Genomic DNA, 18,615 nt, shown 5'->3' on the forward strand with positions numbered 1-18,615 from the left:
TCATACGAATTCCGCCTTTATCATAGTCTTGATAAATACTTTCTCTCTTAATTTTGTCTTTTTTGTTGTTCCAAAGGAAACTGAATAACTTATTTTTGATGGCATATCTGATTTCATTTGGGACATTGACATTAGACGCTGCATAGACTATTTGTGATAGCCCGAGCGATTTAATGATCACAACTTTTCCAAACAGGGTCAAACTGAATTTCTTGCTTTCCATAAATCCAGTTTTGTCTGTAATTTCTGAATTTTTAAACCGAAATTAAAGTGCAACTATCACGCATAGAAATCGAGAGCGAATAATCAAATTGTTTTAGTATAAATCTACTTAGAATCTACTTAGTCGTTCAAAATTTTATCTAAATACCCTTCACAGAGACTTCGAAAACGCCAAGAGGCGGCCGTCATTTTGTTAACAAGCGTACACTGCTACGCTACTCAATATGTATCACAGAATGGATAGTAGCGTAGCCAATCAGAGAGCAGCATTCGTGATAGAACGCTAGTAGATTTATACTAAAACAATTAGATTATTCGCTGTCGATTTCTAAGCGTGATAGAAATCTCGAGCTCATAATCTAACTGTTTAATAGATCAGATGACGTCAAAATGTGATAAGAACAATACCGTTAGCGTTAAGGGCGAGTTTGTTACTGTTGTCCTTACCACATTTTGATGTCTTCTCAGACACACGGCAACATGGAATCTCTTTGTTTTACACAATAAACAAAAAACATATATATATTAACGACGTCATCTACTCGTCTGTCTTCCAATAGATCATAAGTAAGCACCAGTCAAAATGAGAGAGTAGTTCGACTTTATCGGTAACTATAAAAGAAAACAATGGACGCTTGAGGTCTGGACAAACTGCTGGTGGACGCATGATCGGAACGGTAGTGCGTCCAGAGACTATTTTCTTAGAAACCATAGCAACACCATGCTGTATTTTGTTAAAGTGCCTATGAAGTAAAAAATAATTGCTGCTTATTTGAAAGGCTTTTCAAAGTGAAGAAGAATGGCGTTTCCCTTTTTGGAATATCCTTTTTTCATTCTAGCGATATTTCCGTTTTTGGATTATGCAAATGAGAAAGTGATGACGTCATAGGTGGTTCCACTTAAACGGCAAAACACTGAATCAAGAATATCTCTAGAAATATTGGAGCAGTGTTCTTCAAACTTGGCACCAAAAAATGTACATCACAAAAGAAACAGAATGACACCTTCTGTGTTGTTGCCATGGCAGCACTTTTGGCTCCAGTCTCTTTCTGTGAAAAACCAAATATGCCAATTTGCAACCCTTCGAAAAGGGACAGAGGGTCTTGCTCGGAACACACCTGATTCCCACATTGTCTAAACTCTCCCCATTAGATTGTTGGGAGTGGATGATCCTTGTTTAAGATAAAATCTGGTAATGTTAGTTTTAATTAAAACAGGACCAGTGGCATAACTGTTGTCATGGCGACGGCGCGACGGGTGTCGTTTTGTTTCTTTTTTGATTTACATTTCTGGTGCCAAGTTTAAAGGACACTGCTTTAATATTTCTAGAGATATTCTTGATTGAGTGTTGAACTGTTTTAGTGGAACCACCTATGACGTCATCACATATAATACAGAAACGTAAATATCTCTAAAACGAAAAAAGATATTCCAAAAAGTAAAACGCCATTCTTCTTTACTTTGAAAAGCCTTTCAAATCAGCATCAATTATTTTTTACTTCATAGGCACTTTAAGAATATAGAGTTTACATATATAAAATATAATATCGCTTTACATAGAATATAAAGCGATTTACATCTGAGAAGGGGCGGTAATTGCGTTGGTTACGCAAAATCCACCACACGCGTGCTCTTTAATTTCAAACCGTGGATCTATAATAATAATAATAATAATAATAATAATAATAATAATAATAATAATAATAATAATTCGCACTCAGCTCCAAAAGCGGGTGCACATGTACAGCAGCTTTAGTAAAAAGGATCTCAGTAATCTGCAGAGAATTACGTAACCGCCTCCCTGAAAACGTTACTGTGTTGTAAGCCTGTGAAAACATCTATATCCTCCATCTGCTGTTTTTCATGTGGCGTGAAACAACAGGATAAAACGCCAGTACATGCAACTTATTTCTTTGTCGACAGGTCCGAACGTTTAGGATAATAATGATGGCCTCGATCAAAAATAGAACTCAAAAACATCCGTTTGAATTTACTGAATAACAAAGGCGCAATACTCAAGAACGGTATGAATAGATACAATGCGATAAAACCTAATTAGAAACAAGGAAATGCCTTAAAATGAAGAGGATTATGTTATTACATAATCTTTTTAAACGCTTTGTCCTAACATGCGGCAAAACGCAGTTGTGTCCTCTCTCTCAAACGGGTTTGCTGCGTGTGAGTAGGAGGTTACAGGATATTTCATGTATTCTTTGTCAAAACGATTTATTCTCAAAGCTAATGGTGCAGTGGTGCAATAGGCACAATGCGTTCTGTTGCTACTGAAACCGAAATGTGCGCCTGCATGACGGGCCGCGCAGACTTCGCACGTTTTCAGATTGTTTCGAAACAAATGGTTAAGTGTCAAAAAAATAAGAAAAAAACTTTAAAGTCAACGCTGACATACCAATTCCTTTCTTTTCTTTTTTCTTTTCTTTTCTTTTCCTTTTCAACTATGTCCATTTTCCAACAATCGAAAGCAGGTTGTGACTATGTATCTCGACCACTCTTATCAAAACAAAAAAATCTGGGAAAATAAAATGCTAAAACGAATACAGGCGAATTTCAGCCAGATCACAACATCGTTCCAAGGAACCTGGGAACTAGGCTGGCCGGACAAAGACGACGTAAGAGGACTGAATTGACAAAAGAATTACGCAAAAGAATAATAGTTTTAATACCAACAAATGAAGTAATATACATTTAAACAGTCTCCTCATTCCTTAAGATACCTAACCAATCTTCGTAAAAGAGCTGCTTCATGGAACAAACTCTTGCTAACTATTGCCAAGTCGGCACATGATCCGCACTTATCTCTGTCAGTAGTAATCTTTCTTTTTTTTATTTCCTTTCGAGATAACTATCACCTCTTTTGGAGTTCTTCTGTGTTGATAAATTATAATTTGACATTTCCTTTAGTCTGAAGGCAACTGGCTGATTGTTGAAAAAATAACAAGAATTTGCTTGATGTGGCCTCTGTACAATAACACGCACCGTGCCGTTACCAAGTGACAAAGTTATTCATTCATCTTGACATGCACATGTGGTTGCTTGGCTCAACCAAAAAAAACATCGCGAGCGGATATGTAAGAGGAGCAAACGGCCAAATGAAGCCAGAAAGAATTATAAACAAACAAAAAAAAAATAAAAAACTTTATCTGATGGCAACGGCACAGTGTACATCAATGTTACACATACCTATTTTCTAGTTATTCTGGATTGTAAGGTGGATAACACTGTTCAACACTTAAATCAGTATCCAGGTCTGGTGATAGCTTGGTTTGTTCTGCGAGCACTACTATCTATGCTAGCACTACAATCTATTATGTGGAGAGTGTTTCCTACCCTTACAAAAATTACAGCCAGGCTTCCCAAGGGTGGACTACCCCTATTTTCCGGAATCTGTGACCAATACATGGATGTCAGCCTGTTCCAGGCATAGTTAGGTTAGTTGGGGAGAGAAAAAAAAAAGAATACGTGAGGGGTATTGCCATTTTTTGCACAGCTCCCAACTAACTGTACGTCTGGTACAGGCTACCCAAACATGTAATGTCCTTAGCTTTTAGAAACCCATGTTACATGAACACTTATTTCAGTGTAAGGTGACTGTTTGCAGCCTCCTCTCTAAATATTCTGAAAGAGTAGGCCAAAAGAATTGCCAGTATATGAACTTTCGAGAAATACAATTTGAAAGAAATTAGAAAAGTAAGGAATGAACACCATTTCATTCACTACACTTGACCTACATATATTATATTGATTCCCACTGGGAAAAATGCCAGTTCAATCACTCCCTGCGGTTCTTTAAATTATAAAAAATCTAACAACAGCCAAGCCACTGACACAGTTGAGATCAAAATTGTATGCAATTTTCACATGACACGAGTAGCAAGATCAGCCATGAAGTACAATGCGATAAAATTATACACAATCACAATGTAAATCGACCCTAACAGTTGCCCTTTTTTGAAGAATTTGAGTCTTTAAGGTAAGGGAAAGGCTTGTTTAACAGAGGAATCAGCAAGCGAAGATATAATACAAAAACCTTTGTTATACACAAAATTCTTCTCAATAACAGATTTTCAATATAAATAATAAACTCAGGATTTCTCCCTTTGATCCCTACCCTTTCTCTCCCAACATGGAATGGATAGTAATATTATTGTCACTAGTAAACTGATCTCCTTATAAAGCAACAAATAAAATGATTACAACTATCATGATCACTATTAATGCCACCAGAACACAGGTTTGCCTCTTATCTGCAATCAAACAAAAGAAAAACCCTCTCAGTAACATTGCTATGTTAATAAACCAACACTCTTACATTGTTAATTTGTGATTGGTACTGGGGACAGTCAGAAATTTGTTAGCCTCAGTGCAGATATCTCCTATTTTTTTGGCTTCCCTCTAGTTCCTGCCCACCCTCAGATGCTCTCCAAAAACATAATTAAAATTTTAGCTGTGTTGCCATCTACATACACACACACACACACACGCACACACACACACACACACACACACACACACACACATACATACATACATTTTATTTGTTATCAAATTAAAATTACAATTATAACATGCCCGCAGATAGCTGAGCTAATCTAGGCGGGTCAAGTTTGGATGAGTTATTAATCTTCACAGCTTCTATTTTCCTTGAGCATTCTATGGTGTTCCCCGAGTGGCCCATAAATGGTAAATCTCCAGAGAATCCTTATTGACTCATGTTGATTGTGAACCTCTAGTGAGTCCTGATTAAATGCTACTACTGGCTCCAACTGTGAACCTATACTGGCCCCTTGTTGCTTGAGGGCTAGGTGTAATGCTCTGAGCTTTTATTTACTGTTACAAAACACAATGATGTAGCCTGTTACATCTATAGCATTGGTTGATTCCACAAAATATCCATACCTACACCACAGGCGCCTTTTTGGAATTCTTAGGGCAAGGGGGATTCTTTGAACTGGAAATCCAGAGGTATGGGGAGTACTAGCAATTGGAATTCCGAGGGCAAGAGGGTCTCTGGAGGGGACAGACAAGAGTGTTGAAGTACAAACAAACTGACACACTGCTGACTACTGTGGAAAGCAAGATATATGTACAAGACACAGCATTGATTGATCACGAATGTGTTCACGTTCATTTACAGAAGAAAACCGATAAAATCTGGGTTGTACATTGGGTTCCAGAGGCCTTAAGGTTGATAATTTCTTGTCAGAAAATTGTTTGCGAAGAATGCCGACCTGCCATGTTTGTTTACTATGCGCCAGCAATACATAGTCATAAAGAAACTGCTCTAAAGGCATCTATACAAGTGAATATCGTGCATAATATTGAAGGTAAATTAGGTAGGATTTGCCCACACATATTCTATTTTCCATAGTAATTAACACATAAAACAATTGAAATTTTTATTCCTTCACTAGTTTAGTCCAAAACTGGTTGCAAAATTGCAACTGAGGAGGAGGACATTTTAGTCACTGAACATTTAGTCACGAATCCATGCAAATGTATTGGTCGAAATTTCAAGCCCTGTAGACAGTTAGTAAACTTTGGGAAAGATGTAAAAGTGTAAAATCTCTTTCACTGGAAGTTGTAGGAGTCAAACTAGGATTCCAGATGGTTGAAGTAAAAACAGACGTTTGGAAGGAAGGATTAACAATTTTGGAATTTGGAAGGCAAGGGGGGTAAAGCATTTTGGAATTTCCAAAGGCAACGGGGGTTAAAATGTTCATTCTGCCAGTGGAATGGTATGGATCATATTTTCCAGAATCACCCATTTCACCCACTTTCCAAAATCAAGAAATACCTATGACTTACCATCAGACAATCTAAGAACTTTTTCTACTTTGAGAACAGTTTGTTGTAACTTAGAGTCAGTCATTTCTAGTTCATGACCAAAGTCGTCTAACATTCTGAAAGCAAAAAAGCAAAAATAGCATAATCACATTTAGCAAGTATGGAATTAAACATGGTAAGGGTATGTTAACTTTACACAAAGTATTAGTTTCTAAAGAAATTGTTGGGCTGCATCAGCCGGCAAGTGGAACACTTACCACTTTATCCACTTAACAGAGTAAATTACTGCTGCACTGAGTTAGCCAAGCTGACATTTCAAAGTTGGCCATTCATCAGCAAATGTTTTTTTGCTCTGATGAAGGGCTTGATCTCAAAACCTTAGGTACACTAACTCACTTTGGTAGTTAATTTACCTTTATTGACTTTGAGTTCATTAACAGCTAAACCTTAAACTATCCCTTAAGTTTAGTCCAGAGGAAATATCTAGTAGCACATGTATTTAGAATTTTAAATAAGTTTATTCCTATTTTTCACATTCCCCCCCCCCCCACCCCCCCTTTCTTTTAGCTTTTTAAAAATCTTTAATGTAAAGTGCCATGGACAATTGGAAAAAAAATTTCAAAAAAATCTGTATGTGGGAACATTTTGGCTGGAAACCTTCTTACACGAATAAAATTACAACTGACAATAAACTCTTGTTTCTGAAGCCCTGGCCAAATGTACTCACAAGTAGACGTAAGTTGAAAACTTGGGTCTCTTACGACTCTGTTTGGCCAGGCCTCGTGTGCACTTGTATTGACTTGCAATGACTTAAGCTCGCTTTGGTCAAGATCAAATTTGCACGCAAGTCAATGCAAGTTTTTCACCATTTGGCCACCCAACCTAAGTCAAATCAAGTTGTGTGACATCCATCAACCTATTATTAGCCAATGAAATACAGGATATGTCTGCCTTGAAATGGTTTTCTTGCGACTTGTGTGTACTAGTGAGGAAACTTGAAAGTCCGTTTGGCCACCCAACGCAAGTCTCTATGCAAGTTCAACTTGTGGCTACTCGCAAGTCCGTTTGGCCAGGGCTTAAGACCATGAAAAGCATTTACATTAACATGTACAATACTTACACATTTTGTTCTTCAATTTCATCCCCAATTTTCTTTCCCATGGTTTTTAAAACTCCAACACTATGTCCAACCATATCTAGCTGATCATCTTGAGCTTGTATCATTAACTTAAGACAAATAACAGACAGAAAGGACTGTAAATTCTTTGTTAATAATAGGGATTTAACAGTCATTTTTAAGCATACTACATTTTCTTTGCTTATTTATTTACTCGTTTGTTTATTTCAATGAAAGAAAATCCCCACAACTATAAATAGTTATCAATAAAAAAATTATTTTACAATAACATTACATGGGAATATTTCATAAAAAGGTTCAGGAAACTTGATTTAGTATATTGTAAACCCATGAATGTAGTTCGTACTTTCAATAGGAGTTAAGAGTGCCGCCTGTAAAAATCAGACAAACTCTTAATTTCGCGGCAAGGGTCGAAAATTCGATTTCGCTCATATTCTTATGGTAGATAGGCTAGGGCATTACAAAAACTATTGGATAGTTTTTTTGGCAAAATATCCTTTTATTTCAAAGAAATATGCAAATTACCAAATTCCGTTAAAATCATCATTTGACGCACCATTTTATCAAGCAAGTTTGATAGCCTCGCATGCAAGACCACATCATTCTTCCGTCTTTAAAACACTTAAATATTTTTGTGCAATGTTTAAATGTGTACTGGGTTGATTTTTGGGAATGTTGCGTTGTCTTTTTGGGTGCAAAATAATTAAATTTCGAAGACATGTATTTCATTCACTTAAAAGCACTTCGTGAATATAATTGATTTTCACCATGTACCAAACCTTGAAATGGATTAAAGGAGAACGGAAGGTGAAAAACGAAGTTATCGTTGCATATTTGCAACAGAGCAAATAGTTTGTTTTGAGTAAAAATTGCAGTATTTGTCCATATTTGTCCTTTCTTAACGCGTTTTGACTGGAAAATTGCTCACGACATTCATACTATGTAGGTCCGCCATTTTGACCGCCATGTTGAAGGCTGGGCTGCATGGCATGACGTCATTGCGCTCACTTGCGTTCGCGCCAAATTTAATTTTTTTGCTCGGATGGAAAATGGTTCACTGCATTGCCGTAGGCTGTTCCAATAGATCACCTAGAGATTCTAAAAGAGGAATAAGCTTTCATCACCTTCCTTTAAAAGATAAAGGCCTTTTAAGCAAATGGCTTGCTCAGATAAAGAGAGAAAATTTGCCCCAAATGAAGCACTGCCACGTCTGTTCCGAACACTTTGAGCCCACGTGTTTTGCAAGTGAGTACCGACTAGATATTTTGCCAGACAATTTAAGCAGACGTCGCTTAAAAGAGGATGCCGTTCCAACTTTGTTTCAACACACAAAAAAGTTAAGCCTAAGGCCGTCCAGCGAGCGCCGAAGAAATAGAGCTCTACACGAAGAGGTAAGTCATGTATTCGCGGTGTAAAACTGACTCTACTGATATGACCTGACGTGACCTTTTGGCCGCCGTGTTACTTTTCTGGCAAGCAAGCTTTAAACAAATTATCCTTCGTTCACAAGATTGTATTTGCTATTTTAGGCCCTCAATCAAATACTGGATGCTTGTGATAGTAATTCGCAAGAGTCGGGCCAATCCAGAGCGAAAGTCGCGCAGCCTTTTCAAGATGCAAATGTCACGACTTCTGCGGTTCCTGATTACAATGTCAGTCAGACTTTCGGTGACAAAGAAAAACCACAAAGGAAGAGGAGAAAAGTACCTATTTCAAAGATAGTTTTGGTGGATGCCTCTACTGACACTGAAATAACAATGGTGGACCAAGCTTGTCAAACAGATTTACCTTTTGTTGTGCATTCAGCTCATAAATTTAAATCCATTCCCTTAGCAGACGTTCGTCACGCTGTAGCGAATGACCACAGCTATGCCGCTCTCTTAAGTGATTCCCCTGTTGTGCCCGCTGAGCAAGTCCCTAGGGTTTCTGGCAAAGATTTTCCAGAATGCAAGAGGACGTTGGATTTCTCCGAAATTGACACATTGGATTTTCCTCAAATTGACTGCCAAGAAGAGGAAATTGAAGATGAGTGGATTCCATCCGATGTTTCAGATCATGAAGAATCGGACATGTCGGACCTAAGTGATTATGAAGTTAGCGAATTTAGTGAAAGTTTCGACTCCGAAGACGAGGATTTCGATATAAAAACTGAAATTCCTGACGATGACGAGGAAAAGGAGTCCACGAACTGGCTTAATGAAGATTGCGGTGATCTTCACCAAGAGCGAAAGTTCTTGGTATTTGAAAGCAAACTAAAAGAGCTTTTTTCTCGTCACGTGCACTGTCCAAACTGTGGACGGAACTTGGAAAAAGCATCATTAAAAACCAAGGGGTCTCTTGCGACTATTGAATGCCTTGGTTGCTGTGATCAACCATTACGATGGCAAACACAGCCGTTTGTAAGTTCAATGGCCGCTGGAAATTTGCTGTTCAGCGCTGGAATTCTATTTACCGGCAACGATTACAGCAATATTGCTAATTTTACAAAGGCAACCAACGTCCAATTTTTTAGCCAGAGAAATTTTAGCTCAACTCAGAAAAAGTACCTCTTCCCCATTGTTAACAAAAAATTTGCTGAGCATCAAGTGGATATTCTTAATGAAGTGAGAAACACCGAGGTTGTAGCAGGAGGTGATGGTCGTTGTGACAGCCCAGGCCACTCGGCTAAATACGGCACGTACAGCATTGTGAACACAGCTTTATCTAAAGTTCTTGACTTCTCTCTGGTCCAGGTAACAGAGGTCAAAAATTCAAATGCGATGGAGCTGGAGGGCCTAAAACGTTGCCTAGATCACCTACAACGGGAACAAGTGGCTATTGCAAAGCTTGCTACAGATAGGCACGTGCAAGTCAGAGCGCACATGAAAAAAGAGAGGCCGCACATCAAACACAACTTCGATGTTTGGCATTTAGCAAAGTCTGTTCAGAAGAAGCTATCCAAAAAGGCTCAATCAAAGCCATGTGCGGCATTGAAACCCTGGATACACTCCATCATAACTCACCTCTGGTGGTGTGCAAAAACCTCGCAGGGCAATGCTACCGACTGCGTGGAACGATGGAAATCCATCGTTTACCACACGGCTAATATCCACCACTGGGACGGATGTCAGCATTTCCACCAGTGTGCACACCCACCCATCCCAAGAGAAACAGAGAGAAGGAAAGACTGGTTAAAGGTTGGAAGCCCCGCTCATGACACCCTGAAGGAGGTAGCCTTGAACAAGTCGCTTCTGAAGGACATCGGCATGCTAGCCGAGTTTATCCACACGGGCGTTTTAGAAATGTACCATGGCCTCATGGCAAAGAAGTACTGCCAAAAAGTGCAGCACTACTCATATGATGGCATGAGGGCTCGCACCCAGTTAGCTGTTCTTGACCACAACCACAATGTAAGAAGGAGCCAAGGCCAAACCAAGGAGGGTGCAAAGAAACACAAATTTGTCTCCCCCAAGGGAAGTGTTGGGTGGATTGCAAAGCCGCAATACGAGGAAAAATCGTACGCATTTTTAAATGATTTAATGGTTTCTCTCCTTGCATTCAAGAAAGGTGACATTGAAGTTCCCCTGCTACCTCCCAAACCCGCCGCCGCGAACATCGCTCCAACCCCCAGGCCACCCAAGAACGACTTGCTAGAGAAGCACAGATCTCGTTTTAATACAGGAAACTAACTGAATGATTTATATTTAATTTCTAACAATCTCCTGTATCCAGGATAATTCCACTTCTGAGTAACTTTCATCAGGGGTGCGAAAGCCCGTGTAATTCCCATCTGCGTTTGGATACACGGCTCGTATTGCTTTCACTACACAAGCAGGGATTACTTTTCTCACGTATCTCCCCAGTCTGTCATGTACCCACCAAGTAAACTGGCGGTAAGCTGCGTAACGATAATTGCTGCAAAAAGAAAACATACGAATGAAACGTGTATTGCAAAATCTTTTCAAATTTGCTCAAGTTTGATGGAAAGGAAGGCTGAAAGGTTATTGCAATTGCCGTGACAATTTGCTATCACCCGCTGATCGGGGTGTAGCTACACAGAACTGTCAGTCGCTTCTGTTTATTAATTTCATTTCGTAGAACCTACGGGAAATTTTGGCAATGGCCGTGTGTGTAAAATGTACTCGACTGAGTTCAATGAACGAATAATTGTTTCACTAAGTCTACAGTTACTGAAACGATTCGTGTAGTTTAGCTACTTATATCTTTCAAAATTGTGTTGCAGTATTGATAGGGCTAATCAAGTATCTCAAACTGAATTTTGTATTATAATGACAATTAAACGTTTTAACATCCTTACAGAATTTGTGACATACAGCGTGCCTGTGGCAAATTGATCTAATCTACATTATCCCAGGAAAAGAGCAAAACGATTAACAATGTTGGAGATGTGATACGTACACATTAACAAGTTCCCGTGGCGCTCGTATGCCACGCGCCTGACTCAAACCAACAATGGCCGTCTCCAACACTTCTCTTCGCAAACATACAGTTTCGAAATCAGGATGACGACTTATACAGCGAATAGGGGGATCATCCTCTAAATCTAAGTCATATAATAAAAAAGCAGCAATGGCAAATGGAAAACAAATGGCTGGGTTTTCATAAGCGAAAATACAAGGACTAAATCAAAACAGTGAATGAATCGTTTCATGAAATTTATTATCCTTCTAATCAACAATATTTCACCTGATATTTTTGTCATGGCTTCTTCGATCTCTTGGCAGCAAACACACTCTCTCTCCTGCTGATTTTCCCAGTTTTCACAATGCTCGCAATTACACCAAGAGGTATTTCCCCTCCTTGCAAACACGTTCTGGCCGTCAGCTGTATTTTCTCCATCGGAATCCGAGAAATTTCGCATGGGTTCGAAGGAATAGGGTTCAAACTCAGCCATATTTTGTAACTGTATTATCAAGCGTTCTGTTGTCCCAAACTATACACAATATAGCTGCGAAAATCCGCGACTAATCACGACTAATGAAGGGCGAGAACACCTAAACGTAGCACGCGGAGGCGAGCACGCAAAGTAGGAAAGAAAGCATGAGCGCTTTGACGTCACGAGATGACGGACGGTAATCCTTATTTGGGAGTAACCGGAAGAGAATGCTAACAAAATGGCGGATGTTCAATTCTGGCGAGTTCTCTTAGTTTTCTATTTGATTTGCACTGAAATACGAACTTTTTTCAATCGATTCTTTGTAATTTACGTTCTTTCTGCAATTTCAGATCATTTCAAAAATTATACCCTGTAGCCTTCCGTTCTCCTTTAAGCTTCTGGTTGTTGAATCGCAGGATGGTCTACAGATTCCTGTAAAAAATTTCTATGGGCAAATGATTGTGAGTGATGCGAGGGCTTTTCAAAGTACGTCAAAAATGCAAATATTTGATCATCCGTCATCAAATTTCAATTTACGGGTTAGACGTATATTTTAGCATGCGCCACATGACTTGACCTATAATAAGCTGAAATAGACACAGAGCTGATAATTTCGAAATGTTCTAACCTCATTTGCTGTTGAAAGGCAGGTCATGTTTCTAGTCGATCTCTCACCATTCGTCGCACATAAAGCAGAAGTTTGCTTTTGTTTACACAAGGTTAACGTCCGATGTACATCGCCTACTGTCAACCTATTATTGGTCGAATACCATGAATCTGTGACCATCTTTCTGCGCATATGAACATCACTGCATCTAAGTCAAAAACGGCAGAGTCATTTGTAGATAGTTGCTTGCTCTGCACTGCGCCAAAATATTACGTTTGATCGATTGCTGACCATTGCTGATAAGCGTGTCGGCGCAGCACAATCTTATCGCCGTTATTTGTTCGTCACACAATGCTGTCACGGCATATACTGCCCATTTTGATCTAATTTGTATAGAGCACTCTCAGGATAAGTGAAAAAGTTTAGTCATTGTTCATCTGTTTGTTCATATATATAATATGCGTATATTTATATAATCGTATTCTATAGTGTACGTGGCCTCAGTCCAAATCACGTTTGTTGTATGTTCTGATGTTTCAGACAACAGCTGATAAAGCTAGTGCCTGTACTCACTAGAATTTTTAAAAAAATCACCATAAACAAATAATAGATCAATGGAGCAAGAACTAGCTGAAATAAAAATATTAAATCACAGCGTGTCTAATTCGTGAGAAGAACAGACTAAATTTAATTAGTACATAATCATGTGAGTAAATAGCCCTGGCCATGCCATTTTATCTGGCGTATTTTGTTTGCTTAGTGGTGAGGCATTGGTATGTTTGTAACAGAAAATAGAGGACTGTTGTCAATACAGTCCAAAATTATTGTCAGTAAAATATTGTAAATGAAACACTTATTGATCGGTTACCTCCACGGCCACCATTTGGTCCTTCCAATAAGGGTTTAATTGTTGTCTTTATCACTATTAAGCAGCCACCCAAGATTTAAAAACTTTGTTTTGGAAAGGGCGACGGCAGATAAGAGTCTGAAATTGAAGGTGCATGACAAGTGATAATTCAAGCACACGTCTATCTTGATTGTCTTGAATTGACTCCATGTTCACCAAGAAATTTATAACCCGATAGTGAAAAATTAAATATTCAAGGTACACCAACCTCTAGCCCCATTAAGCGGTCACCACCCATTTCCCCAAGGGAAGCCCACTGTATTACATGTAAACCAAAAATAATTGCACAGCGCGAAGAGACATACGTATGAGTTTAGTGTTACAGTATTACGTAGGGCATGTAGGTAGCGGTGGTAAAAGATAACAACAGGGACAATGGTAAACTATTCATTCTTTTCATTTCTTAATTTAATCTCTTCCTACTCGACCCAATTGTGTGCTCCCAGTGGTTCCAAGCCTTACGGAGCCTTACGTACTAGGATAGAAATTGTCCTACCTCTACCCCCTAAAATGGGATGACGGCATTGCGTGATGAACAAGGAACCACTGCAAGCAAGCATTCAAGCCATCAAACCATGATGATGAAACGTAAAATTTTGGTGTAGTGCAAAGCAAGCAACTATCTACAAATGACTTAGCCATTTTTGACTTAGATGCAGTGGTGATCATATGTGTCGAAAGAGGGTAACAGATTCATGGTATTTGACCATTAAATAAGTTGACAGTTGGCAATGTACATCGGATGTTATGTAAACTAAAGCAAACTTCTCCTTTATGAGCGACGAATGGTGAGAGAAACACGTCAAATCAGCTTTGGACCTGCCTTTCAACAGCAAATGAGGTTAGAACATTTCGAAATTATCAGCTGTGTGTCTATTTCAACTTATTATAGGTCAAGTCATGTGGCGCATGCTAAAATATATGTCTAACCCGTAAATTGAAATTTGACGACGGATGATCAAATATTTGCATTTTTGACATAGTTTGAAAAGCCCTCGTGTCGCTCACAATCATTTGCCCAAAGAAATTTTTCCAGGAATCTGTAGACCATCCTTCTGTGATTCAACAACCAGAAGCTTCATCCATTTCAAATCAATTATATTCACGAAGTACTTTTAAGTGAATGAAATACATGTCTTCGAAATTTAATTATTTTGCACCCAAAAAGACAATGCAACATTCCCAAAAATCAACCCAGTACACATTTAAACATTGCACAAAAATATTTGGGTGTTTTAAAGACGGAAGAATGATGCGGTTTTGCATGCTAGGCTATGAAACTTGCTTGATAAAATGGTGCGTCAAATGACGATTTTAACGGAATTTGGTAATTTGCATATTTCTTTGAAATAAAAGGATATTTTGCCAAAAAAACTATCCAATAGTTTTTGTCATGCCCTAGCCTATCTACCATGAAAATATGAGCGAAATCGAATTTTCGAGCCTTCCCGAGTTATTTTCCATTTTTATGGACAGGGACTCTTAATACTAACAGGAGCTCTGAATGGTATTCTGTTGTGAATCACCAGCTATAGTGTAAGCATTTGTCACAAATTTGCCCTTTAGGGGGAGTTGCTACGAGTCTCTCTTACTGCTGTCTCACACATGCTGCACCAGGCAGCCATCCCACCTACAGCAAAATCCACTATTGTCATCATCAGTCAAGCACACATTGTATTATGCTGAGAACAATCGCTACATAAGAAGTTTAAGAAAGACAGAACATGCACCATTTTCAGACTAATCACTCTTCCAAATACCTCAGAGAGGTCTCCTGACTCTGTGTATGTGTATGTACTGTAAACATGACCTTTTATATAAAATGTAGTTGCTAACTTAAATACATTACAAAGTTTCTGTTACCTCTTGTTGTTGCTGTTGGTCCATAATAAAAGACTGATTTGATTTCTCAATCTCTTGATCCAACCTAGAGTATCTGTCTTTAGGTTTATCATTTCTTCTTCCTAACAATGCCTGCAAAAAGTGTTTTAAAAAAATATCACCAGGCAAGCTAGAAAGAGCACATCTTCCATCCACTTATCCCTCGGTTCTGTCATTTTGAGTACCCCAGTCAAATGTTCCATAGCTTCAACTACAGTTTCGGAGTGTACTGAATTTAACATGATAAACTGGAAACACTCTTTTTGTAAAAAAAAAAAATCTAGTGATGTGAATGACTAATCACCTTCTGGGGGCATAATTTGCCTATCTGACTGTATTATTCCACTTCAGTTAAAACTCCACTAAAAGCTAAAGGAGATTTGTTCCCACAAATAGGATATTTTTTCTGAGTCAGATTCCCTGATCTTGAGGGCAACTTTTTGTGTCCTTGACAACTGAAAATTGAGGACAGTTGGCCTGATTAGCCACCAAGAAGTCAGCACTGAAAATAATTTTTAACACTGATAGATACTGATGACTCATGGGACTCACTCACCTCTCTTGATGAATTCTCTACTTTTGCTTTAGCTGCAGGACTATTCATATGTTCTTTAATGACATTCACACCATCTCTAGTCTGTTTTATGAATTGTTTTCTTTGATTAACCTCAGCGATATCAATGTTGAACTTCCTGGGATTTGCTTCAACAATGCCCACTGTTTCATCCAGGTCTTCCAAATCCCATTCAATACTCCTTACATTATTGCGTAGTTCATTTGTTGTCCAATTATATTCATCTTTTCCAACAGTACGAGGATTATCCAACAAGTCTTGCCATCTTTTATAAAGGGTCTGTACATTGTTGACCGCTTTTTGCACTTCCCTGATGAAACAAAGCTGTTAGTCTTAAAAACACCGTGTAGTTATGAGAGTCAATAGATTGTTGATTCCAAGTGATTTCTCCACTAAAAATGGCCTGCTGGTTTATTTTAATGTACCACATTGAAACAGATGACTTTTTGCTTGCATGTATAAGGATAATACAGTTGTGAAGTAAGCAGAGATTCAGAGGAACTGGTAAGGCAAGTGAGGCCATTTAAAAACAGGGCAGTATCTTACAAATAAAAATACTGTATGAAGATCACAATATATTTGAGCTGCGGAGAAACATAATATGTTTATGAAGACATGACTGAAACATATGAAGACATCACCACAGTGCGATGTTCAATCATGTCTTCATGGCAGCATTTTGAAGCCTTGTACAGACAATTCTGGTCCTCTTTTCTGAACACTGTCAGTAGTCGTAAGCAATGGCAGATCTAGGGGAGGGGTCCAGGGGATCTGGGTCCCTCCTTATTTTGGGTGAAAAAAAAAGAAGAAATCACAGAAGGAAGCAAAGCCGGCAGGGCAAGCAAAACAACCCCTCCTTCCCCAACTTAGCTCAAGGTCTGGATCCCCCACTGGTAAGTCATAAATGTAAACAGGACAAAAATTGTGACATGCAGATGTCTCGACAGGACAGGAGGAGAAAGCTCCATTTGATCTATAAAAATGTTTTCTCTACATTGTAACGCAATAAAATATGCTGGTCTTTACACATGTCAGTAAGGTAAAGTGTGACCAGTGACTCCTTGGGGCAGCAAATTTCCATTGGGTATTAAGGAAGCAGGGAGAGGAAGGTCTGAACAAAACCTCCAGTTGAGGTAAAGCCCAGTCCTCACTTACAACACAAGCACAAGCATAAGCATAAACATAGAAGAAGCTTTGCACCAGTGGGATGGCCGGAGATTTTAAGCATATGCATTTAAGAATATCAAAACCTTGCGCTCTTCTGCTCATGCTTCTGTCACTGTCATGTCCACTGGGGACATGGTTGACATAAGCATAAGCATAAGGGAAAGAACTTCGGCCAATCAGTGAGTTATGCTTCATACCTGCGACATGAGCATAAGCATAAGCCCAGTCCTCACTAACGATGCAAGCATAAGCACAAGCATAGAAGAAGCTTATGCTCTAGTGAGGACGGCCACAACATTAGCATAAGCAGCAAGTGAACATGTCAACGGTCCCTAAATTATTTCAGTGCCAACGTGAACTTGACAGCTCCTCACAATCGAATTCTCGTTACCAACATTGAAAAATATCCATGTCTACAAAGCATTTTTGAACTATCACGGGATCTGAATCAACCCATCCAACTGTCGCATAAGAAAACGAAGTCAGAGTTTTCGCCGTTAATAATGAGCAAAGGATAATGTAGCGAGCTTTCATTAATGCTACAGTTACAGTAAGACATGAAACACATCTCACAAGAAATCTCAAGAAATCATTGAGATCAGTTGCGAAACTTACTGAAACGAACAATAGATCGGCTACGACATCGAAAGGACTACTTAAATTTGAAAATAAGAAACGCTTCTCCTTTACGCGTTACCGGTTTTCACATCATAGACCCATCACAAACTGTACTTCAGAAAAGACGTCTTCCGGAAAATTTTAACAACATCAAGATGACGCATTAACTTACTCTTTGACGACGAAAAATGGGTCTTCTACTGACATTTTCTCCACAAAATGGTTTCAGATTACCAAAAAGTTCGTCACATGCGTAGATAACAGAAGATCTTCGGTGAAGTAGGCCGATATAACGCTAAAATACTAACAAATGGCGCTGAGTTTTCAGCTGAAAGTTTTCGCGTCGACGACCGCCATTATCACGTGATCAAGTTGAGTCGATTTCCGGTCTTGCTAGAGCTACGAATTTACTTCCTGTTAATTACCATATTTGGTTTTTTAGGCTAAAAAATTGCAGATCTGCCTTGCACTACAGTGAAACTTGTATGCCTGTATTAAGCATTATTACTAGTAACCCTTTTGTAACTCAGTGTAGCACAGTGTAAGATCAAAGACTGCTCATAGCATTATGTCCAGTCAGTCAATGCATCAATCTGGAATAATCTCCTTAGTCATCTACTTAGCTTTAAAACGACATCGCTGAACAATGTTGAAGGAGTCTGAGTTGAGCTTTCAGAAGTAAAAAGCCCTTGAAGAGTCCGCTTATTGCAGGTTTTGTGCAACAAAATGGCTTAATATTGGTGTTCGCGTCTGCTAAACAGGTGTCCGCTGAATGCAGGTTTATTTAACAGTAAATTTAGGAAGAAAATTTTGGGAATCAATC

At 38.8% G+C, this 18,615-nt stretch overlaps 2 protein-coding genes across 2 annotated transcripts; both read right to left on the reverse strand.

The window, feature by feature from the left end:
• Positions 1 to 2,875: 2,875 nt before the first annotated feature.
• LOC145491675 (syntaxin-6-like) lies at positions 2,876 to 18,163 on the reverse strand. The gene is made up of 6 exons (XM_081470908.1): positions 17,965 to 18,163; positions 15,990 to 16,317; positions 15,416 to 15,526; positions 7,145 to 7,251; positions 6,046 to 6,140; positions 2,876 to 4,484 (listed from the first exon to the last, which is right to left on the reverse strand). Exons 1-6 carry the CDS (start codon positions 17,997 to 17,999, stop codon positions 4,408 to 4,410), a joined length of 753 nt encoding a protein of 250 aa, XP_081327034.1. The 5' UTR covers positions 18,000 to 18,163; the 3' UTR covers positions 2,876 to 4,407.
• Positions 10,846 to 12,135, reverse strand: LOC145491682 (P2X purinoceptor 7-like). Its single transcript, XM_081470921.1, has 3 exons — positions 11,849 to 12,135; positions 11,561 to 11,705; positions 10,846 to 11,056 (listed from the first exon to the last, which is right to left on the reverse strand). The coding sequence occupies exons 1-3, from the start codon at positions 12,054 to 12,056 to the stop codon at positions 10,846 to 10,848; spliced, it is 564 nt and encodes a 187-aa protein (XP_081327047.1). The 5' UTR covers positions 12,057 to 12,135.
• Positions 18,164 to 18,615: the final 452 nt, after the last annotated feature.

Source organism: Orbicella franksi, chromosome 1 (genome assembly GCF_964199315.1).
Source record: "Orbicella franksi chromosome 1, jaOrbFran1.1, whole genome shotgun sequence".
Lineage (NCBI taxonomy): Eukaryota > Metazoa > Cnidaria > Anthozoa > Scleractinia > Merulinidae > Orbicella > Orbicella franksi.

What these genes read in the sequence shown, in the direction of transcription:
- LOC145491682 (XM_081470921.1), bottom strand. Translation starts at nt 12,056, where the DNA reads ATGGCTGAGTTTGAACCCTATTCCTTCGAACCCATGCGAAATTTCTCG. An exon ending in AGCCATGACAAAAATATCAG is followed by an intron (nt 11,706 to 11,848) that starts GTGAAATATTGT and finishes TATATGACTTAG; the next exon opens with ATTTAGAGGATGATCCCCCT. An exon ending in CCACGGGAACTTGTTAATGT is followed by an intron (nt 11,057 to 11,560) that starts GTACGTATCACA and finishes TTCTTTTTGCAG; the next exon opens with CAATTATCGTTACGCAGCTT.
- LOC145491675 (XM_081470908.1), bottom strand. Translation starts at nt 17,999, where the DNA reads ATGTCAGTAGAAGACCCATTTTTCGTCGTCAAAGA. An exon ending in CCATTTTTCGTCGTCAAAGA is followed by an intron (nt 16,318 to 17,964) that starts GTAAGTTAATGC and finishes TTGTTTCATCAG; the next exon opens with GGAAGTGCAAAAAGCGGTCA. An exon ending in ACCAACAGCAACAACAAGAG is followed by an intron (nt 7,252 to 15,415) that starts GTAACAGAAACT and finishes ATTTGTCTTAAG; the next exon opens with TTAATGATACAAGCTCAAGA.